The sequence below is a fragment of the Tinamus guttatus genome, unplaced genomic scaffold (genome assembly GCF_059628265.1).
Source record: "Tinamus guttatus ecotype Peru unplaced genomic scaffold, ASM5962826v1 Tinamus_guttatus_pri_ptg000710l, whole genome shotgun sequence".
Lineage (NCBI taxonomy): Eukaryota > Metazoa > Chordata > Aves > Tinamiformes > Tinamidae > Tinamus > Tinamus guttatus.
Genome location: NW_028289244.1, coordinates 4,355,176 through 4,378,786, shown reverse-complemented (window position 1 = coordinate 4,378,786; position 23,611 = coordinate 4,355,176). Strand labels below are relative to the sequence as shown.

Sequence of the window (23,611 nt, the reverse complement as noted above, 5' to 3'; positions counted from 1 at the left end):
CAAAGGTTTGGCTGGAGATATTTGGAAGCAAATCCGCTCCGCCATGGCCACAGCCCCCAAAGCGAAGCAGCCGGCCGGGCTGGAGGCCAGCAAAGAGCAAAGAACCTGCGAGAACTTTTCTGTCGTAAGAAGTGCAGCGGCTGAACTTGTAAACAAGCCTCCTCCCCCGCATCCATCTTGTTCCACGTGAGCAAGGAGGGGATGAGGAAAGCGCAGAGCTCTGTCCCACCAACTAACTGCGCCCGGCCGCCGGATCTCGGCGTGCACGGGCGTTTGGACACGCGTGTGCTGGCAGGAACCGAGCCAAGCTTCCTGTAGAGCTTCAGAGCCGCTTTTCAGACGCCAGCAGCTTATTTTTATCTTGAAAACTTCAAGGACACACACGGTACTTTCCTCCACGTCACGTGGCAGCCTGTGCAGGATACGCACGCACCGCTCTGGTGTGCAGCCAGCTACAGCTCACACAGACCCAGCACAGCCCCGACTTTCCCCTGGAAGCCCAAGTGGAACTTTCCTGTGCGGATGTTTGGGAGAGGAGGGCTCAGTTAGAAGGACCTCGCTTTGTGATGCTGGACGTCACCCCAGTTGCCATAGCACCAGCATCCACAACATGGCCTGGCCGAAGGGAGGCAGGGAACTAGGTCAGACCCGGCTGACGATATCCAGACGGGTCCATCTACGGCTGGGTCTGCTCCAGGGAAGGGAGTGAAGCAGAGGAGAAATGGAAAGGGCAAAGGGGATGTGTGTATGTGTGTCTATATATATATACACACACATATATACGTAAGCAAACACACATACATATATAGAAGCATCTGAAGCCTGAACAGTGCACTTCTTTCCCCCAGGAAAACAAGGACTTTTTAACTTTTTAAAGCCACCTTTGTGTATCAGTGCTGAGAAACCGAGACTAGCACCCACCTCCTGCCCATCTGACAACAAGCTACAAGGGAATTCAAATGCTAATGTGTAGCCAGACTCCTCAATGGGTCTTTATTCACCAAGGCTCCAGGATCAAAGCCTGCAGGAGCCAGCCTACCAAAACTATGAGGAAGTTCATTTCTGCAGCAAGCAATGTAGGAGATTTCCCTACTCTTTTCTGCATCCCCAATTTGTTATCAGCCTGGTTTTTACTTGTTTACATTCCAGCGACTTCAAGAGCAAGGAAAAAAGTAAGCAGTCACACTGGAGTTGTGTAACAGACATAACCACCGTTGTGACCCATTTTATCTGCTGAGTCTGCAGAGGGCTTGCTCTCACCCTGACAGCATTTTTGTGCTTGCCTGTGTGATCATTTTGAATTATGTATTGATCAGTGCCAAAATTGTGAGGAACGTTCTGGGCAGCAAGAGCCAGAACTCCATTGATCTGAATAAACACAGCCACAGGGATCTGCTCCGTGCGCGTCCCAGAGCAAGACTGGAGAAAGCTCAGCTGGGATGAAGAGGGAACGTGGGGGCAAACGCTGGGGAGACCCAGACAGGTTAGCAAAGCACTGGCAGAGGTGGCCAGGAGTGAAGAGCGTGACTGCAGCTGACCTGTGACGTACCAGGGGGTGACAGCATCGTGTTTGGGCTGAACTTTGCACTGTCGCACGGCTGCAGATGGAGGCACAGGCTGCTTCCCACAGGCCGGTAAGAGCAGGCCCCTTCCCTGCAGGCAAATATTCCCTTTACCACAGGCCACAGTTCTATGCCGTAACAAGCATTCTTAGATTAGATAACAAAGAAAAATGCAAGCAGAACTAAAGCAGTTTGTCACTGTGAATGTTGGGAGATCAAGACAGGGAGGCTATAAAAGTCCCCACACTAAGGCTACCATTTGCTTTCTCTTCATCAGTTTTTCACCGGTAATCACTATTTATTAGAGAGCACCGAGAATTCATGCAGTCACAGTGCACAAGGAGGATGTAGCCTCACACGTGTCCTCGTGTGAAGGTCTTCCCTACGGAGCAGAGCTTGGACATCTCTTGTGGTAGTTTAGGAAAGAGCGTGCCCTGCTCCGGCCTCTACTGCACTGTCCTGCTGGTGGTTCTGCAATTATCCGTGTTTAAGTGCTAAATGCTACATGGGGAGTCAAAATAGTGTTAGCGCTGAGGAAGACCATCAGGTCCCACAGAGCACCCCTGGAACAGGAGTAAAAGAAGAATCGTGTCAGCAGCATGTGTTGCATGGTCACTGCATTCCTTGGGAAGAGAAAGGTGGTGACTCCAAACAGCTTTGGCAACGTTACCGTTGGGGAGTGGGATATATAAAATGGGTTACTCTGGCACCCCTGCCCAGGCAGCGCCGCAGGCTGAACAGTGATTGTGAGTCACTATCATAACTATGACACTAAGCTGAATATGACATCGGGAAAGGCCTCTGGGGAGATGGGACCACGATGCCAGCAGGCACAAAACCAATGAATCTCCGTGGCCACTGCTCCTGGGTCAGCAATCGGTGAGTGGCTGAAACGGGCTCCATTTCACAGACAGAGGCAGTTAGAGCCAGGGCCTTGCTGGAGTTCATCAACTGCAGTGGGTTTCTGATGACTCCCCTGTCAAAGCAACTGGCAGCTTCCCCTGAGCACCTTGGAAGCTGTTGTGATTCCAGAGCCTTGTGGGTCCTTGGCACAGAGGTCCCAAGGAATAAGAACTCAGGCATTGTCCATAAGGTGAATTTGCACTGTGCTGGGGCTGTCCTGACACCTGCCCAGGACTGGGCACTGTAATGTATTTTCAGCTTTAAATAGCTTGAAAGCCTAAAGCAAAAAAAAAAAAAAAAAGCTTGTTCCAACTAATGCAAAAGGACTATTGCCCGCCTCCCTCCTCGTGGGTGCAACACTGAACCACCAATGTTCTGTGAATGATCTGCTTGAGCGAAGAAACCTTCTCAGAGGTCAGGTTTATTATCTCAGCACAGCCCTGCACGGCTGCATGGCCTTTGGATCAGGGCTGACTCATGCCCACCTAGCTCTGAGGCCAGCAGAGCTCAGCTCAAGGTGCACATAGCCAAGCTGCGCTGGAAGAGGACACCTTTTCTGCTCTGTAACTGCGTGCACAGAAAGGTAGCTGTTACCAATAGAAAACAAAAGGTATTTTGGCAACTGGCATCATTACCACGGTACAAGACTCAAATGTTAACACTAATGAACAGGAAAACATCAGGCGGGTGAATTCCAAACTGAGCCCTGAAAGGACAAGAGCTTAGAGGGAGCTGAACAGAGTCAATTCTTCCATGCTCTTAGTGACTAAGGATGCTGAGCCTAACCTATGCATAAGTTGGTAGTATAAAGGGGTGACATGTTCAAACAGTAGAGCAACAGCCTCAGAGAAGAGGGGGGACTTAGGTGTCTGCTTTTCACTGAAGAGTGTGTGTATCAACCTCACAGATTGTTTCCCAGACTGACTCTGTAGTAAACCATGAATTAGAAAAGCCAAGAAACTGGAGGTCCTGCCCAGCCTCAGTTACAGAGCAGCACTTATAACATAAGGACAGAAAAGGTGTAGTGGAAGAAAGTAAAGGTGCAGTGTAACTGGAAAGCTTCCTAATTTGCCTAAAACAAAAGTGAGGCAGAGGCTCAACTAGCAAAGTTGAGAATTGGTAGAAAGATCATGAGTCTGACCATGTAATATGGTAGAACACATATGATACATATTTAATAGCATTGTTTAGCTTGTATTAGTCCCAGTACTACATCTAGGGGCTGGTTCTCACATCTAAAGCCATGGATAGTGATGGAAAGGTCCGAATTGAATTGTAGGGCTTTTAACTAGAAAAACCTACAAAGTGTTAGTTGAATGAGACTTCCACACATTCCCCTTTACAGAGCGCAGATGATGAGAGTGAGCTGCTAGAGGTCTTTGTTGAGAGTTAATCAGGTTTGCAGATTAACTGTTAGATCCTGAATTATACATGTTTATATGCAAATGCAAGGAACAAGCAACATGTTCAGGGATAAGACAGCAGACAGCTGAGAGATGAGGAATGAGGCTTATGATGGAAGCAGAAGAACCAACAGATAACACATAGCTAGGAAAGACAGAGAGGGAAGGAATACTCAGCAGTGGGGCTCGGACAGCAGCTAATGAGTTCTGTCATCCTTTCAGAAGCAGACATTCAAACAGTGATCACTATTTTCTCCCTGAAATGGCAGATTCTTACATATAATAGAATTATTGATCATTTATTTTGCATTGCACCATTACCTCCCAAAGCTACAGAGTTCAGCATCTATATCACCTACAGACATGCAATATGTACTACTTTCCATATGTTTAGAAGCCTATACAACTGCAAATCCAGCCTTTACCCTTTCCCTGTCATTTTATTGCTTAGTAAATAAACTTAGAAATCTCACAAGCAGCATTTTATAACTAGTACCAGAAAGAGTGTCATGAGCGGGTAACAGGCTTCAAAAAAACACTTTGCTTGCTCTCCTTTGGCCTAGCTTAGCCTTTACATGTCTGCTGAGCTTTGTGCATCTCTCTGCAGGCTGGATCAGTGTCCGTGCTGTTCTGCTCCCAGCCCCGCTCACCATGAACGGCATTGGGAAGACAGCCCAGTGGCTGCGCGACTGCTGGACAGACCGATTCTCCCAAAAATTCCTACCCAAGAGGCCTCCCCTCCGCAGAATCACCTCTTTGCCCATTTTCTACCAGGTGGACTTTAAAACCCGGCAGACCGAAGTTGGTTTAGATTATGGCCCTCCTCGAGCTCACCTGAATGAGGCTAAATTTGTCTTCCGGGAAGGGAAGTGGGAAGATGAGAACAGCTCCTCTGCGGAGCGATCAGGGCTGCAGTCACCCCCTTCTCCTTGGCGGGAAAAGACCAGTGAGATTCAGAAAAAGAACAAAGCCCTTTTGGAAGAAAACAATTACCTGAAGCTGCAGCTTGAGCTTCTGATGGACATGCTGATAGAAACCACAGTTCAGCTTCGCCTGTTGGAAAATGAGGGGCAGGTGTCAGGCAGGCGCCTTAGGACAAAGAAAACAGGTAAATTGCTGATGCTTGCCTAGCATCTAGAATCTATTCCTACAATAAATCATGGAAACAAGACCAAAAATGTGTGTGTGTAACACATCTAGCTGTTTCCTTGCTTCAAGCAGCCTAATAAAACCCTGAAGCATATGTTTCCAGAGTGAGATTTTTGCCCCTATCACAGTTCACACTCGCAAGCAGCTGCCCTCCACGGAACTACCCTCCTTGCAAAACACTTATCAGAGACGGCCTGTTGGGAAACAAGCTGTGACTGTTAACAACAGCTCTACTTGAACTGATAATTATTTTCATCCTCCAAACACCACGTATACGTTGGCTAATTATAAGTCTTCTTCCTATAACTAGTTATGTTTCACTTTGCCTCTGTGTACAGCTGTTGTTCTGCTCTTCTCAGCCACCCTCGTCCCCTGGAAGTGGCAGTAGGCAACAGCTTGTTGGTTGCATCAGCTTTCAAGGTAGTCAAGAACTTTGCCTACCTTTCAATAGTAATTTTAATAGTAGTTACATACATACAGCAAACTCATATGACTTTTTTTTTTTTTTTTTGTAACACTGAATAATTATACTGGAGGAGCGGGCACCCAGGAGATCATCCCCATGTGAGCAAGGGAAGATTTCAAATTCCCAAGGGAATCTCTGCAGCAAGAACTGCTGTCTGAACGCTGTTTGACTGCAGTAAACACCATCGTGAACATAGGGGAGGCACCACCATATTGGGCAAAACTGTACTTATCACAGAAACTGGGTTCCCAGAAACCAGTCCTCTTCTAAGCCATGGTCACGTGCCTTGTGATGTACAAACAACGCAGAATCAATCTTCCCTTGTTGCTTAAATGCAGTGACGGTGACCAAAAAAAAAAAAGTGTAAAATGAAACTTAATAATGTACACCAGTCTCTGCTTTCAACTAAGCGCTAAGGGGGAGCAAAAATTACCATTAGTCCCTGGTTAGAAATGCAGAGAGCACAGCGTGGATTGGCAGGACTGGGAAACAAAGCAGTGAGGAGCTGCGGCACCTCCGCCGCCCTCAGGCCACCGCTTATCTCCTCGGCCCGCAGCTCCCTTACGGCCATTTTAATCCAGCTCCGTCCCCGCACCCCAGCTAGTGTTTCTTTGTACGGGCGCTTCGCGGAGGCTCCGGTTACGGTGCGGCCCCGTCACTCGGACACCTCCGTCGTGGCCGCAAGCCCGCAGGCGGCCGGGCCGGCCGGGCCCGTTGTTCCCGCTGCGGCGCCAGGGCGGCAGGAAGGCGTCGGCGGAGCGCGGAGCAGCCCAGGCCGCGGCCAACGCGGCCCCCGCCGCCATCTCGGCGCGGCCTCGCTCCTCCCCTGCCGCCGCCTTGGCGGGGGACGCGTCCCGCAGGCCGCACACAGGAGCCCCGGGGCGCGCGGCTGCGACACAGCGCTCGGCGGGGAGGCGGAAGGGGGGACATGAACAAAGCCGCCGCCATGTCGGGATTCGGGGCAGGCGAAAGGCCGGAACGGGCCCTCGGGCTGGGGCGTATCCCCCCCCACTTTGGTACAGCCCGCCGGGACGGCGGCACGAGGCTCCTCGGGGGGGGAGGGGGGGCGTCGCCCCCCACCGCCCCCAGCGGCCGTTACCGGAGCGCGCGCTCCCCGCGGGCACGGCGGCCTCCCCTCCCCCCGCCCCGCGGCGGGCGGCGACCCCCCGCGCCTCCCCCCGCCCCGCGCGGCGCTCGCGACGTGACTGGCTGGTTCAACTTGCAGCGCTGCGATTGGCCGGCGGCGGGCGAGGAGCGGGGGGGCGGGCGCGCCGTGACGTCAGGGCGCCGCGCGGCCGGTATTTAAGGGCGGGGAGCGGCGCTGCGCAAGAGCAGCGAGCAGGCGGTCCGGGCGCGGCCGGGAGCGGTTCGTGGCGCCTCGTCCCCGCACGGAACGCGCGAGCGCGGCCGCAGCGCCCCCACCCGCCGCAGCGCCTCTCTTGCGGCCGTTGAGCTTCCGCGCCTCCCTCTTGTCGAGCTTTGTCTTCTCCCGTTCCCCCCCCCTCGTTGGGAAGGCGCGGCCAAGATGGACCCTTGTCACACCGAGGAGACCGAGGGCGAGATCCCCGGCCTGGGTAAGGCCCGGCGGCGGCGCGGGGGGGGGGACGGGGGGAGGAGGGGGCCGGGCGGGAGTGGGCGGCCGGGGCGCCGCCGCGGCGGCGGGCAGGGGGAGGGGCGGCGCCGAGCCCCGCGCTGGCGCCTGCTGGCGGCGGGGCCCGCGGGCGGCCCCGGCGGGCGGCGGCCCGGCCGCGTGCGCCGCCCCGCCCCTCCCTTCCCCCCGCGGCCGCGTGCGTCGTGCCGTGCGCGGCCCCGCGCGGCCGCCCCGGGAGCGCGCGCGGCCCCGCTCTCCCGGGCGGGGGGGGGGGGCCCTGCCCGCGCGGGGGAGGGGGGAAGGGGGAGGCACACCGGCCATTTTAAGCTGCCGTTTATTTAGGCGATCCCTGGGGCTGCGGTAACCTCCATCCCGAGCGCAGCGGGCATGAAGCTTGGGGAAGCCGCAGCTCAATAAAGCAGAAGCCGAAACTAAAGGTTTCTGGAAGCTGCAGTTCTCGTCCCAAAATGGTGAACTCTGCCAGCTATTGCAGAACAGCCCTGCCTCACGTGCTGCTGTCTCCAGTTACTTGGTTGTTGGCCTCTGCTAACCAGTTAACTCTTCACGGCTAGAGAGCCTGCACTTTGTCTGTTTTGATTTAGAATCTTTATTTAAAAAAGCAACATGTATACACAAAGTGGGTAGTTTTTTTTTAAAGCATCCATTTTTTTTAACTGCACAAAGAATTCTGCCATTTTGTTTTGCACAAGCAAAAATAAGTACATGTTTTGCATATCTAACTTCAGGAAAATACCTAAGGTATACAGACAAAACATTCAGTTAAATTGCCTAAGCATGTAGCATTCTTTGATTAAAGTTCCTGCACTCCTGTGACCGGTCGCTTGAACTTATCTTCAGATCCTTACAAAGTCAGAAAAGACTTGACCTGTGAAAACAAACAAGATAAAGTCATTTCTAATGAAGAATTACTATTTTATCAGTAGATTGTAGACTTTTTTTCTTTCTGCACTTAAGGGACACTTAAGGCTTTCAACATGGCTTTGCTGGTACACAGCTCAGCTGCCTTGCAGCAAAGCAAATGGCTGCCGATGAGTGGGTTGGTGGTAGGCGGGGTTGGGTAGCAAGAAAGAATGTACTTAGGAAGGAGAAAACAGCCATGCGCTGTTGAAGATAAAGTAGCACTCAAGAAATAGTTCTTCTCAGGAAAGGAAGGGATTTTCCAAGAACTGAACAAAAGTCTAGTAGTGTTTCCAACATAGTGAAAATACCCTCTGCTGTGACCTCTCCTTATCCTGTCATTTGGGTGCAGACAATACTGATGGCTTCTCAGTGATGGTGAGAAGATAAGTTGTGTGGGTGTAGTTTGTTCTTAGCTGTGTAAGCTGCTATTTGCACCTTTTCATAAGGATAGAGCTTGTTAGCAAATGCCTTGATACTTTAACATTTGATATTTTGTCTCCCTCTGCAGTTTGCCCTCTATCAGACCTACAGGGTACTAGGCACTCCTTTTGAATCTTAAAGAGCAATCTTGGGTTGTTAGGAGGAGGTTAATGACCTGCTGAGTGATATATCCTAGTTCTGTGCTTAGAGGGCTAGGGCTGAACCAGAAATCTCTGCAGCACCTTGCACATCTACTTGCTAAGGCTCCTGTCTCTCCAGGCAGAATTGGCAAACACCATTTTGTTTCATGTGACCCATTCACTGTAATCTTGTTTCCTCTAATGGCTGTTTGCTTTTCCAGCTCAGCCTTGCATTGTGTGCTGAGAACTGCTGTTAGAACTCAAGTTATCTTCACGCTTGTCAATGTGGCTTTATACTCTGTCAAGGGATAGTCTAGGTCCATAGAACAGGAGGGTGTGTAAAAGCTCAGACTATAGTGAGTGTGGTGCTTTTTTCCTTCCCCTGAAAGAATCATGGCTGACATGAGTCAGGGTGCAGTTCTGTGAAGTATTTACTGACCACTACAGCAGTGTGGCCTTGGCTGAGAGCAGTCTGACCAGTTCAGCTGCTATGTGCTGTCTCCCCCACAACTGCCCCCTTGAGAGGAGGAGGAGAAGAAGAAGGAAAAAAGAACCCAAAACTGAATGGCTCTAAGTGAGAATGATGAGGTGGGCTTGAGCTATCTTTGATAGCTATGTGACCTCCTAACTCTGTATAAAGGAGACTTTAACTGTGCTATTGCCAAACATTACTGCATGATGACTAAATGGAACTTGATGCATTAATGCAAATGACATTTTTTTAAATAAATTGAAGGCTTAGAGGTTTTTTTTTTTTTAAAGGCATCTGAGAGCCTTATTCAATGCTTACCTTATCAATCAGGTATTCCTGCTTAATTTTATCATTCTTAAAATCTTCATTAACATCCAAAACTAGAATAGGAATTTCTTTAAGGTTCTCAAAATCAACTCTGTTGAGGGAAAAAAACCATTGTAGTAAAAAGAGTATAAAAATACATTGTAGCTCTCCCAAGCTTCTTTCAAGTCATTCTAAGGCTACAGCATTACTCAGTCTAGTGTAAATCCCTAATTAAGTCTGCCCTTAATTGCTCTGGTATAACCAGTGAACATTATCAGCATAACTTAAATGTGTATCAGAAATCTAGCCCTTTTCTATTTAGCAGAATCTATTGTCCATGAAAAGCACTTTAGCAGATCAGGCATTTCTGGAGATAGGACTTGACACAAATCAGGAAATAATATTCCATTCTGGACTTGTGAGCAAATACTGTAAACATTCTCTAAATTCCACACCATGCAGTCCATCCTGAACATCTGGCTTATCCTGTATTAAATGTATGTGTAGGAGAGCAGAAGTGACTGTATGACCTAATGTATTCTTCCTAGAATTGTTATGAGTCTGTTAGTTTATCTGGAAACAGCCTCTTGTTTCAGCTGAAAAGGCCTGTCCACCAAGCCCAGAAACGCATCCTGAGCACTTAATTGATATTCTTCTGTTGTGCAGCAACTTGCTGTGCTAAAGACAGGTGCTTCAGGCAGTAATAAAAGATGTTAAACACCCTGCTTCCCATCTAGTAGAGCATTTTGGGCTCTCAGAGCAGAAATCTAAGGCTGTTTCACAGAGCTCTAGCAAATCCTTGCATAAGAGAGTTAATAAGTCAGTAGGAAAGGCTGGTAGTGGAAAGGTATGGAGAGCTTGTTTAGCCACTGACAGTGCTTCTCATGCAAAATAATGCAAGCTGTAAGCCTTTCTAGTAACTTGTTTATTTTGGAGCTATGATTAATGTTTAACCCTTGTTTGAAATGGTCATCCTTGTTCACAGGTAATTGGGACCTTGCCCTCCCTTATATTGGAGCTTGAAAGCTGACTAGTAAAATAACTATATGATCAACCATCGAATATAATCTTAGAATGTATTCTATTTGTTTACTATCTTCAGTTACCAGTTTGAAATCCTTTCTGGAACAACAACAACAACAACAAAGCTGTTAGGTTATTAGCCACATAGTTTTCTAGTTGAAGCTAATGCTTAATATGGGCTTTAAATTGATTAAGTTCCATCTCTTGGTGATTTAGTTGCTTGCCAGCAGATGACCTTTCCTTTGCATATAACCTACAGCTTTGTTCCAAGAAATCTGGAGTGCGTCTAAAGTTAAAACCTTCCAGCTGTGCCTCTGAAGCTGGATTTAAATTTTAATTTTATCCCTAATCAACTCTAGCACAGCCTAGGAAAAATACCTGTAAACTGAAACTCTGAAGAAACAAGCTGTTAGTTTTTCTTACTGAACAGTTATAGTTTCAGTTTGTGTCTTATTACTGCAACAGACTGTTAAAGCTGTTTTGTCCTCAGTAGTCACCTTCAGAAAATAAGTTCATACCTCATAGTCCTCTCGTGAAGCCAGGTTTCATGTTTATAGTGGAGGTTTTCCAAATATTCAAGCTCAATTCCTTGTTCCTCTTCTCTTCCCCTCATCTGAAGCCTTTCCATGCATTTCTGGGGGAAAGTAAATGTAAGCATGAATATTAGTAGTGTGTTGAAGACTAAACCAAACTGATTAAGTGTTCCTTAAAGTGAGAAGGACTAAAACATGACCAAAACTACCAAGGCTTCTCTGATTGCATTTAGTAATATGTGGGGTATCTTTAATTATATGGGGGTTTGTTAGATGACTTGCTTCAGGTACATGAACATAAAAAATGCTTACTATGCTAACATTAGGCAAAGGACTGACAATTGTTAAAACCATTTAAAAATGGAGAATGTTCTAAGTATTAGGCAGCAGTGAGCAATACAGTGTCAGTTCTTGCCTGAATGCAGAAATAAATTTTAGTCTGAATTTGCATGTATTCAGAAACAACTTGAGCCACTAATTAGCCATCTGCTAATAGGCTTAAAAGGTTGTGTTTCTACTGCTTGTCTCTTCTCAGTACACTTCTGAGTTAAGGCTGAGTCAAACTTTATTATTAACATCCACTAGCAGATTAGTAGCTGAGAGAGATTTTACTTACTTTTAGTACCTTCTAAACTCTTAGAAACAGCCTTTCAGCTAATATTTTCCATCCTCTGGAGCATACCTGAGGTGTGGTTCTTAGGTAGATCATGCCGTCCAGTTCTATATCAGACTCAAACTGGTTTAAAAGCCATGTGTGCCAGTCTTGATAAATAGCCCATTCTGTTTCATTGATGTTTCCAGATTCAAACAGATTAGAAGCAAACACATATCTACAATGAAAAATAATGCTGGGAATGTCAAAAGCGAGCTACTTTGCAAAAACAATTCTGTAGAATCAAAGTGTAGCACTAAAATAGAATTATTAACTCCTATATTCCTGGAATATTTATAATTTACCTGGCACCAGTGCCAGGTAAACCTGTTCCTTACAAGCTTTAGTAAGCTTTAGTAAGAGCTGAGAGTAGTTACCTGTCGCTGTACACAGATCTCTCAAAAAATTGCACTGGGTGTTCTGCTTCATGTAGCTTGGCTGAGATGGGTTTTAATTGTGCCCTCACACGGCTCAAGCAAGCATAAGTCTGAAACGTGTAAGCCCATCTTGTGGGTTTATCATACAGCATTTTCAGTAGATTGCCTCCACTCTTCTGAGATGTGGAAAGTTCCTGTGGAATAAGTGAGGATTCATTAGATGCGATTATACTTCAGTGTTAGATGCATTTCTTACCTTCATCCAAAATTTTTCTATCTTGAAATAAGAATATATATGCCTTGTACTTTTGTGGAAGTGGCTTGGGCAGGGGAATATAAGGATTTGTTTCTTGCTTATGGTAGTGTGTTTATTTAGGCTGATCAGTGCGTTTTAGACTTTTTATGGGCTGGTACAGTTTGAGAAATGATTCCCATGGGGTGGGAGTGCCTTTTTGGAAGACTTCTTTGAATCTTTATAAATAGTTTACAGTCTAATTAGACAAGGATTGTAGTGGGGCTCACTGTGGATGGTATCTGGAAGAAACCCAGTATTGCCAGACTAAATACAGCTGACTCGAGGCATGGCTGCCTTGGTCAGTCTGTTTGGTTCCTTCATGCAGCTCTGAGCTCCCAGCCCTGCACACCCACCTCGTGCTCGTCCTCGGCTGTCTGGATGTTGCACCACTTGGCAATGGGTTCAGGGATTACCTCCCACTCATCGCTGTGCTTCTCTAGCAGCCTGACAAATGTAGACTTCCCTGCAGCTGTGAAAGGTTTGAAAAATCCATTAAGGATGTGGCTTAGATTAGACATTGCAGTACCAGAAATTGTGGTGCTCATGGGGGTCCCTAGAGAGGTTTGCGGAGATGGTACTTGGGAGCAGATTCCTGCCTGTCCGGCCCCAGGAAGGGCTCCCAGGCGCCCCTGCCTCGCGTTCCGCGAACACCGAGCTAATCTTGAGCAGCAGACGAGCTGCCGGGGCCGATAAGGCAGCGCGCGGCGCCGCGGCCGCCGCCTCCATTTTAGAGAGGGGCCTCGGCGCGGGGCGGGGCTGAGCGCGCCATTGTTGGAGCCGCGGCAGGGCGCCGCCGCGCATGCGCGAGGCCCCGCCCGCAGCTGCGCGGCCTTGGGGAAGCGCGAACGCTGCGGGGCGGCGCGGGGAAATGGCGCCCCCTGGGCGGCCGCGGAGGGCACAGGCCGGGCTGGGCGCTGGCAGCCGGTCGCTTTCCCGCGCCGCCGCCTCGGCCCGGCCCGCCGGGCCGCAGAGGGTGCGGGGCAGCCCCGGCACCGCTGCGGGAGGAGCGCGGCGCTCGGAGACGCCGAGCCGAGGGCGGCAGAGCCGCGGTGGCGACTGCGCGGGAGCGGCCGAGCTGGGCCCTCCCCCACCCTGCCCGTGGAGCCAACTTCCCGGGGCGCCTTTGCGGGCGCGGGGCTGCAGCCGCGGCGCTCCCCGCCCGTCCGCATCCCCCTTCCTTCTGCCCCTCGTCCCCTGCCTGCTCCTTGCTGTGGGGTCCCTGCGAACCCCGGCAGGACACGCTGCTCCTTCCCAGCCCGCGGCACTCACCGATGTTGCCCTCGATGGAGATCTTTCTGAGGCGCTTCTGGAAGCTGGAGTCGAGGCAGCCGGCGGGGCTGCGGCAGAGCCGCTTGGCTGGGGTGGACATGGTGGCGGGGAGCAGGCAGGCACCGAGCGGCGGCGCGCGGACGGTCCCGCGCTTTAAGGCTCCCGCCGGGCAGGGGGCGGGCGGCGGCCGCCACTCCCCGCGGGGCGCGGGCCGGCCCTCCCCGCGGCCGGGGCTGCCCCGCTGCTTCTCCTGGCTGGGGGCTCCGGGGCTTCTTGTGGGAGCGGGGAAATGGAGCAGAGCTCTCTTGTTAGGAGTCAAGCACCAGCTGCTTCATTTGCATTTAACTCAAGCGCTTATACTCCACATTTATACTCTTTCTGGTGTGTGTGTGTGTGTATGTGTGTTAAAGTCTGCAGCTTAGGAGGGAGGTGGATCATAGTCTTGATTGCTCTGATGAAAATGGCTATGTAGATCCATAGGCACTGAATTTAATGTGTCTCTGGAGCTATAAAATCTGGCAAATGACTAGATCATGAAAATAAATTAAAGGAATGGGATATCAGAAGCTGTTTGTGTGGTGTTACTGCTAAGCTCTGAAACTCCAATTTAGTGTAAACATGCTTGGGGCTTGATGGAGACTGATTTAACTCCTGGCATGTGTTCTCCATGGCCTCTGTGGGCAGCTGCCAGCTGAAACATGAGCTGCCTGTCCTCTCTTTACTGTAAAGGAGCAATATGGCTTCTTGAGTATTTGAATATTTTCCAAGTATGGCTCTCTGAGGCTGCACTGCAGTAGTTATTTGCAGTAACTCAGTGCTGGCTGCTTTTATTACTGGAGATGCAGGGTGAAAGGTCCGGTGTGTTTGGAGGAAATGGGAGGGAGTAGTATTTTTCTATTTTATTATGATAATTGTGACCCATGTCTCTTCTCTCCCCATCTCCTCCAAACACACCAGGCTTCAGTGACCGAAGCGAGCAGATTGTTTCACGTGGGGTAGCGTCAGCATTTGAAGCTGGTAAGTGCTAGTTCTTACTCATCCTGCTCCGTACAGGCGCCTCTCGCGGCGCAGCGGGCGCCATGGCGGCGGCGCGGGCGGCTTCCCGCGCCTCAGCGGGCCGGGCGGGAAGCGGCCTCCGGGGCATGCGCAGTGCGGCCGCCCGCGCTCTGCGCGCGCCTTGGCTTTTGTTCGGAGGACGTAGAGAAGCGACGCATGCGCGCACGCTCCCGCGGGGGAGGGGAGGACGGAGGCTAGCGAGGACGCATGCGCAACGTGGCGGGAGCGCGCGGGTGTGTGTCGGGGCGGAGCAGCGAGGTGGTCCCAGAGCGCATGCGCAGGCGGGGCCTGCGGGGGCGGGGCAGGAGCCCGCCGGGGCTGGTGCGCATGCGCCCCGCGCATCCTTCAGGCACGCCGCGGCCCTGGAGCAGCGGCCGGGCGGCGGCGCCGGGCCCCGAGCGGGGAGCGGGCGCGGCGGCGGGGACTGCAGGGCGTCGTGCCGGCCGGGGCAGCGCCTGGGGCTGGGGTTCTTTGTGCGGCTGAAGGCCCGGCCCAGCGGAAGCAGGAGCACCCGCCGCCATTTCCTAGCGCGCTCTCGCCACAGGCTCGCCCGCTCGCTGCCGCCTGACCGGGACTAGGCGCTCTCCGGACAGCGGATCAGGCTCGGAGCCCTAGAACCACCGGAGCCCCACCATGTGTGCGTGCGGGGACGGGGGGCTGGGCGCGGGCCGGGGGGGGCGGGCCAGGCGGGAGCGGCTCTGTGTGTGTGACGGTGGGCAGCGGTCCGAGGTAGAGGAGGCTCGGGGGCGGGCGGGCCCGGGCCGGGGGGCTGCGGGCGCTGGCCGCGCTGCGGCCTCTCAAAGAGCTCCTTTGGTTTTCTTCAGCGGCCACAGAAACAGAGACAGAGCCAAGCCTCACCACCACCATGATGTTGAACACAGAGAGCGGCGAGGGATACGTGGTAAAAGTGAGGGGCCTGCCCTGGTCCTGCTCTGCGGAGGAGGTGCAGAGGTTTTTCTCTGGTAAGTAGAGTTGGGGGAGAAGGGCCTGGCTCCCTGGGAGCCCTGCAGGGGAGGCTTTGGCAGCAGGAACGAAGCAGTGAGCAGTTTCAGGAAGTGTTCAGAATCCTTCAGGAGCAGCTGAAATTCGTAATGCATCAAGCACCCCAGCTAGGGCACACTGTGGAAAGCCATGTCTGTGCCAGTAAGGACTAGACAAGTTCAGCCTGGGAGTTGCCTGAATAGCTACAATTTCCATAGGTCATCTGGAAGAGAGAATGGGGGGGCTCCCCTAAAACTTTGTTCTTGGCTCTGTTCTGATAGGCAGTCAGGTGTTAGAAGCTTAGTCTCAAATACTTAATAACTTGTTACAGTAATGACTTATTAATTCAGCAATCACTGTGAACAATCATGGAGGCAAGCATGCGATCAAACTACTTCTGGAGCTTGATGTATTGGAGTTGTTCCTGACTTAGTTCCTTGGGATTACAGTGATGGTAATTACCTCTAACTTCACTTCTTGCGGATCAGACAGTGTAAGCAGAGTCTGTAATATAAAGCAGAGAGCAACATGAGCAAGAAAACATGACTTCAAACTGCAAAACACTGAAGATACAGTTAATTGGATCTTGTCCTTAATGTTTTGTTCATCCGTAGGAATTTGGAGTTGTAGTGTGTTTGGTATTCTGATTGTAGACAAGCCCTTAGTTTAGTGTCATCTTTGGGAGTTTAGTAGAACTCTCCCCCATTTCTTTTTTTTTTGGTTTTGTTTTTCTGCTGCAACACTAGTTTGTAGTCAGACTTTTGTTATTATTATAGGATGTCTTTTGTTTTATAGCTGCAATGTTTCTCTAATTAAACCAATTCTGACCTTCCTGTTTCTCTTTTTAGAATGCAAAATTCTAAATGGGGCTTCAGGTATCCGTTTCATCTACACAAGGGAGGGCAGACCAAGTGGAGAAGCATTTGTTGAACTTGAATCAGAGGACGATGTGAAATTGGCACTGAAAAAAGACAGAGAAACAATGGGACACAGATATGTTGAAGGTTTGACTCAATTGGTCTAGTAAATGGCTAAATGTGTGTGTGTTTTTTGTAGCTAAGGGCTTTCCAGTTGCTTGTTTTTACTGTCTTTTTTTTTTAATGCATGTAAGAGGAGAAATGGACTTGCATATCATACAAGTTGACTTGTTTCTCAAGGCAAATGACTTTGAAAACAGCTACTGCGTTCCCGAATGCATTAATTCTGAGTGCCTTTTACAGTTTTCAAGTCAAACAACGTTGAAATGGATTGGGTTCTGAAGCATACTGGTCCCAACAGCCCTGATACGGCTAATGATGGTTTTGTACGTCTTAGAGGACTCCCATTTGGCTGTAGTAAAGAAGAAATTGTACAGTTCTTCTCAGGTATGTGGGGTAAAAGTACTAGCTGTAGTTACTGGTCAATGCTAAAGCCACTGATTGCCCCGTAGTGCCTCCAGCAGGTTACTGAGGGATGTTAACTGTAAATAAACAACCCTCTTAGTGATCTGGGCTTGACAGGTCAATTGCCTAGAAGTAGCCATTTATTGAATAGCTGAGAAAGCTCCCCAGAGCTGTACGGATGCGCTCGTCCTGGAATGTTATCGTTCCACGCAAGGGCAGCGGGAAACAAGTGACCTGCTCTTTAAACTAAAAGTGAACAAAGAACGGGAGGATGTTTCCACCCATAGCCTCAGCCAGCCCCTGTATCCCGCAGTGAAGGGTGTAGGTCACTTTACCACTCGCCACGGGGCCCAGTTAAATGAACAGAACTTTAGGACAACAAGATGTTGAAGATGTTGCCCATGTTTCTCAAACTTGGTGTTAATGTTCCAGACCCCCCACCCTGCTCATCTTACCCAAATGCAGATTCTCCCCCTCCACTCTCCACCCAGGCCCCCTCCCTTCCCCTCCCGCTCCCTGATATTTTATAGGATAAGTTTTGATGAATTAAGAGGGAATGTCTTGTTTTGACTCTAATTCTCACTTTTTTCCCAGCTTGTATGTTTATTTTAGGAATTGGAATGCTATCATAAATGCATAAGAATGAAATCTGTTCTCTAGGATTGAACTTAGTATTTACTAAGTAGTAAACTTCTAAATGTGAATGTTATAAAATAGCTAGAATGTTTTGGTTTAACAAGTCTGTAGATATGATTAATATGCTTATTGTTTTGTTCAAAAATCTATTAGAAATATTTTTCCAGTTTTAAAAAAGTTAGATTTTGTTTTTAGTATAAATCAGTAATATATTGTGAACAAGAACAATTTCTAAGCATGTGCATTTTACATTGTCTGTTTTATGTGGTTAAGTGTTAAACTTTTAAACTGTGTAATAGTTAATGTGCAAAATATGCTTCTGTTTAGAAACTAATATTTTTGAAATTACTTCATGATTTTTTCTTACTTAAGCACTTCTATAGATAAAAATACTGAACTTGACATTTGCATAAGTAATTATTTTACATGAATGACTTCTAGTAAAAATACTTGTTAAATGTAAAGCTACTTAACTTGCTATGTTTGACTTTTTAACGTTAAATTAAAATTCAGCTTAAATTAAGTACTTTTTCAGAATTGACAAGCTTTTTAATAATAATGTAAACTTCTTAACACACCCTGCATTAGATGCCTTATCTGAGGAGTTGGTCACCACGCTCAGAATTCTTTGTGTGCTCTGCAGGGTGGGTTAAGAATGTCAAGGGAATGGTATGCGATCATGGAATGCCTTTGTTGACATGCTCTTTTTTCTAGTGTTCTAGAGTCAGCATACCATTCACTTACAAGTATTAAAATTCTGGTGTATTTAAAGCTATAAGAAAAACTCATGACTGGGCTTGTGATGTTAATATTGCCCCCTACTGGGGTTATTTGTCCTTGGGTTGAAGGGTTGGAAATCGTGCCAAATGGGATAACATTGCCGGTGGACTTCCAGGGGAGGAGTACGGGGGAGGCCTTCGTGCAGTTTGCTTCACAGGAAATAGCTGAAAAGGCTCTAAAGAAACACAAGGAAAGAATAGGGCACAGGTGGGGATGGATGGTTGGTTGGATGTGTCACTTTTCTTATGGTAAACAATAATTAAATCCATATTCTCTCTTCTGAAAGTAACTTGCAAATAGAAATGATATTTTGGTCTCTAACTTGGTCATGAGTAAAGATATTAGTGTGCACATGTCACAGAGTCTGAATTTACAGAAAGACAAAATTGGGCTAGGCTTAATTCTGCTTCAAAACCTTCTAACAGTGAAGAATTGCAAAACTGCTAGCTTGAAACTCAACAAAGTTGAGAGACTATGGCTTTAACTCCTCAAATAGCACCAATTACCACTTTAGCTCTTAAAGACACATGCATACTCTATTACCATAAGAAAATGTGATAATTTCTAAACTTGTTTTATAAGTTGAAATGTAACAAATTTTCTTACTGTATTAATCTTCAACGTAATAAGCATAGCTTTCAAGAAATTGTCACAAAGGGTTTTTATTCTATTTTACTTGTGACTATTTTTCATTGAAGCATGCATTTTTTGCCTACGCTGAATCACTGAAGCATAGGCTGGGCTTATTAGCACATGCAGAGCTTTTTGTAGCATCCTGATGGGTTAAAATCTTGGTGGAGGCTGGGTTTTTAACCCTCTATATAATTGCCATATGAGCAAAACAGTGCTGAGTTGAGTGGACATAGTCCCTCCTCCTTTTTTCTTTTCTTTTTTTTTTCTTTTTTTGACTAACACTTTAAATTTGGGGGGAGGAGGGTGGGGAATCAGTACTGCTCCCCCACCCTTAAGGTTGGGATACTGTGAAGTATGAGGAGCATGTAAACCCTTCAGTAATTGTAATTTCTTGAAAATACACTAATTTGAAAGTAACGTAGTATTTTTAATAATATGTCATTGCCTGCATAATATAAAGAAACCTGGCTTAAAATATATTGCCAGTTTCAAGGCTATGACTAAATGTCTTGCTTTAATGTAAAACTATGTAAGTTTCTTGTGAAAAGAATTAAAGACTGACTACTTCCTGTGGCAAAAATTGTAGGTACATTGAGATCTTCAAGAGTAGCCGAGCAGAAGTGCGGACTCACTATGACCCTCCGCGCAAGCTCATGGCCATGCAGAGACCAAGCCCCTACGACAGGCCCGGTGTCGCACGGGGATATAACAGTCTGGGTAGAGGAAGTGGCTTTGAAAGGATGAGACGTGGCGCGTATGGGGGAGGTAAGTGCACCGAGTCCAAGAGGGAGCTGCTCTGCTAAGGAGCAGTTCCCCTTGGACCCGAGTGTCTTCTCTGCCCTGTAATTACTGATCCGTAGCTGTAGGGGACTTCATCCCTTACAAAGGGAACTTGCCAATACCAGTCCTTGCACAATGTGCTTACGTGCATTTGAATCTGTGTGTGGTTGAAATGAACATGTTGTCCGATCTGTTTATAGGTTATGGAGGTTATGATGACTACAATGGGTATAATGATGGCTATGGTTTTGGTTCTGATAGATTTGGAAGAGGTAAGATATCTCTAATAGGAATGGTAACTAACTTTCTACTAACATCTAAAAAGTAACTTAAATACATCTGAAAGACCTAGAATGGACTCTCTTCTCTGCAGGAATGTCGGACCACAGATACGGCGACGGGGGATCCACCTTCCAGAGCACGACTGGCCACTGCGTCCACATGAGGGGTCTGCCTTACAGAGCGACGGAGAACGACATCTACAATGTGAGTTCTGCACCTGCAGACTTGCTTCACTGAGCACTGTAAATACTGTGATCATAACTAGAATGTTATTGGAGCTGCTGTTAAGGAATACTTGGGGAAGAGAACTTGCTGCAGCACTGAGGTGTTGATTTGGTGCGTTTTAATCTCTAAATATTTTGCATGTAGTTCTTCTCACCTCTGAACCCTGTAAGAGTACACATCGAAATTGGGCCAGATGGCAGAGTGACTGGAGAGGCAGATGTTGAGTTCGCTACCCATGAGGATGCAGTGGCTGCTATGTCCAAAGACAAAGCAAATATGCGTAAGTATGAGCGCTCCTGAAGTCCCCTGCAGTTACAGTCTGTATCAGGCTACTGAAACCCCAGGTTGTTTTTGTGACCTTCCTTGCAGTGAGACAAAAACTGCACATGGATTTGGTGTGAAATACTCTCATGTCAAACTTTTCTCCTTCCAGAACACAGATACGTAGAACTCTTCCTGAATTCTACAGCAGGAGGAAGCGGTGGAGCCTATGGCAGTCAGATGATGGGAGCAATGGGTATGTGTAAATAGTCTAACCGTACTCTTAAACGAGCGCTTCATTTAACAAAGCTGGCTGATTTTATTCAGCTCTAGCTTATTCTGTGCCTGGCGTAAAAACTGAAATTCAACATTCTGTCTTAATCACACAGTCAAGGAATCGGAAGGGGTAGTTCAAGATTGGAACACTAGCACACTGCCAGGTATATAAACCTTTTGGGAATACATTTGAGCAATTAATAGGTTGAATAAACCGTTGTGGTGAATGTGGGCTGTGTGGGGGCATGAATGATTCTGGGGGGCGTGGGGGTGCGGAAGTGAAGTGGGAGGTGCCTGTTCTTTTCCCCTGCCCCCTGTTTTTAAGGGTGTAATAGAGTGGGTGATGGAGGGTGTATCTGTTCTTGTCGCTTGCCATTCAAGCCTTGTCTTGGTGGTGGCGGCAGTGGGGAAATGATTTGCAGTTGGGGCAAGCTGGCTGAATTACTACAGGAAACTGAAACTCTCAGCCATGTCAATTCCCAATATAAAATTCCAAATGACTCAGAAGGGTCCCTGTAAAGCAGATACCCCTCTTGACACCTAACTCTTCTGTGTTTGTAGAGCTAAGGTGGTGGTTGGTTTGGGGGGCTGCTTCTTGGGTGTGCGGGGGGGGCGAGGGTGTGTGTATGATGCTACTTACACTATTTTGATTGTAAACTGTTTAAACATCTAAAGCTGATTATTTGAACTACCAAAGAGCTTTGTGGAAGTATAGAGAAGCAGTTAAACTTGAATAGTGGTAGTTGGCAAGTTCAAGTAGTGGCTTCCTGTATGCTGAGGCTTAGTGCTGATGAGATGCATAAGCAGCCCAGAGATTGTGTACAAAACAATTACTCCAATTAACTTATCAACGTGGGTGCTGTCATTGCTAGTGCTCTTGTGCAAGGTCATTCGAAAAAGCAGAGTTGAGTCTCGGGTTAATGAGAGAGACCCCATCATGTATAATTAGTGCAATAAAAGCAGAATTAAACTCTCTGCTTATGTTTCAGGATCACAAGCCCTTCTCCCAGTTCTGGGAGTATTTGCTGCCACTTGATTGCAGGAGCCCCTGCAGCTTTTAAGAACTCGGGCACTTGCTGTTTGAGCTTGTTCCCGTGGATATTTAGGCAGCGAGGTGGCTAGGTTAGAAAGGGTTAGCTCCCCTAGTGCAGCGGCTGCGCTTAGGCAGGGTGCAGATCTGTTGTTAATGGACAGACTTTTGACAGACAGGATCTTAACATTTATATCCTTAACTTGAAAGGAAGCCAATCCAGCTATGGTGGTCCAGCTAACCAGCAGTTGAGTGGGGGTTATGGAGGAGGATATGGTGGTCAAAGCAGCATGAGTGGATATGGTAAGAGTATTTCCTTCCTAGTCTTAGGTGGCATCCAGTGCAGCTGGCAACCATGTTGTACCCCGTCCTGTTCGTTGGTGTGGAAGGGTAACGGTATAGACTGGGGACAAGAAGCCTGAAACATCAAGATGCTGTGAACTGTAAGAGTAATTGAGCAATGGAAGGGAAGGGAGGCAGAGCAGGCTTTTGGAGGGTATTGTGGGGAGAAAGGGGTAGGAAATACCTGAAGTGGGTAGGAAGTAATGCCCGGGTTCTGTTTTTTCACATTTATGGTTTAATCTTCTTGGTATGGAAGCTGGAGACTAATCTGGTTTAAGTCAGACCGATATAAGCAGGGCAGACTGGTAGGATGGGTGGGAGGCTGGGCCCTTTTAAGAAAGGTTAATTTAGAAAAAACTTTCCAAAAATGGAGGGAAAAGCCCATTCTTCCAGTGAACATCCCATAAACTTAACTTTGCTTAACTCTGGCAGTAGGGCTGTAAGCTGACCCTTGGGGTGTGTATCTTAATTGTGTAACATTTCTGAGGTGGCCGAGCAAGAGAGAGCCCTTGGGGAATGACCTCTGGGTGTCCGTGAGCTATCCAGTAATCTGCTGTTGGTTTTCCCACCCCTGACCCAGGAAGTCAAGGCGCCATGAACAGCAGTTACTACAGCAGCGGGAACCGTGCGTCCATGGGAGTGAACGGCATGGGCGGCATGTCCAACATGTCCAACATGAGTGGTGGCTGGGGAATGTAACCATTCGCTGACTTTTGGTCAACCTTTTTTTTAAAAAACAAAAAAACAAAAAACTAAGTTTAACAGTTTTGCAATACAAGCTTGTGATTTATGCTTTACTGTAAGTGAAATCAGGATTGTTATTTTAAAACCTTTCAGGTTCAGTATTTTTGAACATACAGAAATGAACATTCATCTAGGATGTAATAACCAAGTTGAGTAAAGACTATAACTGTTAAACAATTTTGAGCGTTTCTCAAGTTAGTTTTGTTGTAGGAGTGTATTTAAGCAGTAAGCGTATTTAGGTTAAAGCTGTTTGAATTACGTTAAATGTTGCTCTTATACCATATTACATCCAACACTGTTTTGAATACATGTTGAAAGAAACATGCTTTTTTGTAAAGAGACAATACAGGAGCTGTGTCTGAAATTCAAAGTGAACATTTGGCATGTTAGTTCTAGTTTCTTTCTTTTAATATCCTGTAAGGCACGTTTAAGCTTTTTTTTTTTTTTAAGTTAATGGGGAAACATGTTGAGACGCAATACGGCTACTTTAGGATTTTGGTCTTGGTGTTCGTATAAAATTCTGAGGCCTTGATTTAATCTTTCATTGTATTGTGATTTCCTTTTTAGGTGTATTGCGCTAAGTGAAACTTGTTAAATAAATCTTCCTTTTAAAAACTGGAACTCATTCCTTGAACTTCTACCTGTGCGACGTGTGCTGAGGGGGAGGATCGCAGCGTTCCTGCTGCTGCCGCGGGGTCTGTGCGCCACCATCCACGGTGCT

The 23,611-nt window shown here is 47.9% G+C and overlaps 2 protein-coding genes across 18 annotated transcripts; one reads left to right on the top strand and one right to left on the bottom strand.

The window, feature by feature from the left end:
* Nucleotides 1-6,817: 6,817 nt before the first annotated feature.
* On the top strand, nucleotides 6,818-23,511 carry HNRNPH1 (heterogeneous nuclear ribonucleoprotein H1). Of its 17 annotated transcripts, none has more exons than XM_088536848.1 (14): nucleotides 6,819-7,057; nucleotides 14,440-14,499; nucleotides 15,363-15,500; nucleotides 16,368-16,523; nucleotides 16,740-16,883; nucleotides 18,386-18,524; nucleotides 19,537-19,715; nucleotides 19,931-20,002; nucleotides 20,077-20,216; nucleotides 20,382-20,517; nucleotides 20,671-20,754; nucleotides 20,888-20,938; nucleotides 22,129-22,253; nucleotides 22,727-23,511. In XM_088536848.1, the coding sequence occupies exons 1-13, from the start codon at nucleotides 7,009-7,011 to the stop codon at nucleotides 22,224-22,226; spliced, it is 1,446 nt and encodes a 481-aa protein (XP_088392974.1). In that variant the 5' UTR covers nucleotides 6,819-7,008; the 3' UTR covers nucleotides 22,227-22,253; nucleotides 22,727-23,511. The 17 variants fall into 17 exon arrangements, with proteins under 17 accessions (XP_088392965.1, XP_088392966.1, XP_088392974.1 ...); XM_088536837.1 differs by lacking the exon at nucleotides 22,129-22,253 and adding an exon at nucleotides 22,015-22,107; XM_088536834.1 differs by lacking the exon at nucleotides 22,129-22,253 and adding an exon at nucleotides 22,015-22,107 and having other exon boundaries at nucleotides 22,721-23,511.
* Nucleotides 9,331-13,596, bottom strand: LOC104571341 (deoxycytidine kinase 2). Its single transcript, XM_088536891.1, has 6 exons — nucleotides 13,483-13,596; nucleotides 12,567-12,682; nucleotides 11,919-12,112; nucleotides 11,572-11,719; nucleotides 10,875-10,990; nucleotides 9,331-9,445 (listed from the first exon to the last, which is right to left on the bottom strand). Exons 1-6 carry the CDS (start codon nucleotides 13,580-13,582, stop codon nucleotides 9,331-9,333), a joined length of 789 nt encoding a protein of 262 aa, XP_088393017.1. The 5' UTR covers nucleotides 13,583-13,596.
* Nucleotides 23,512-23,611: the final 100 nt, after the last annotated feature.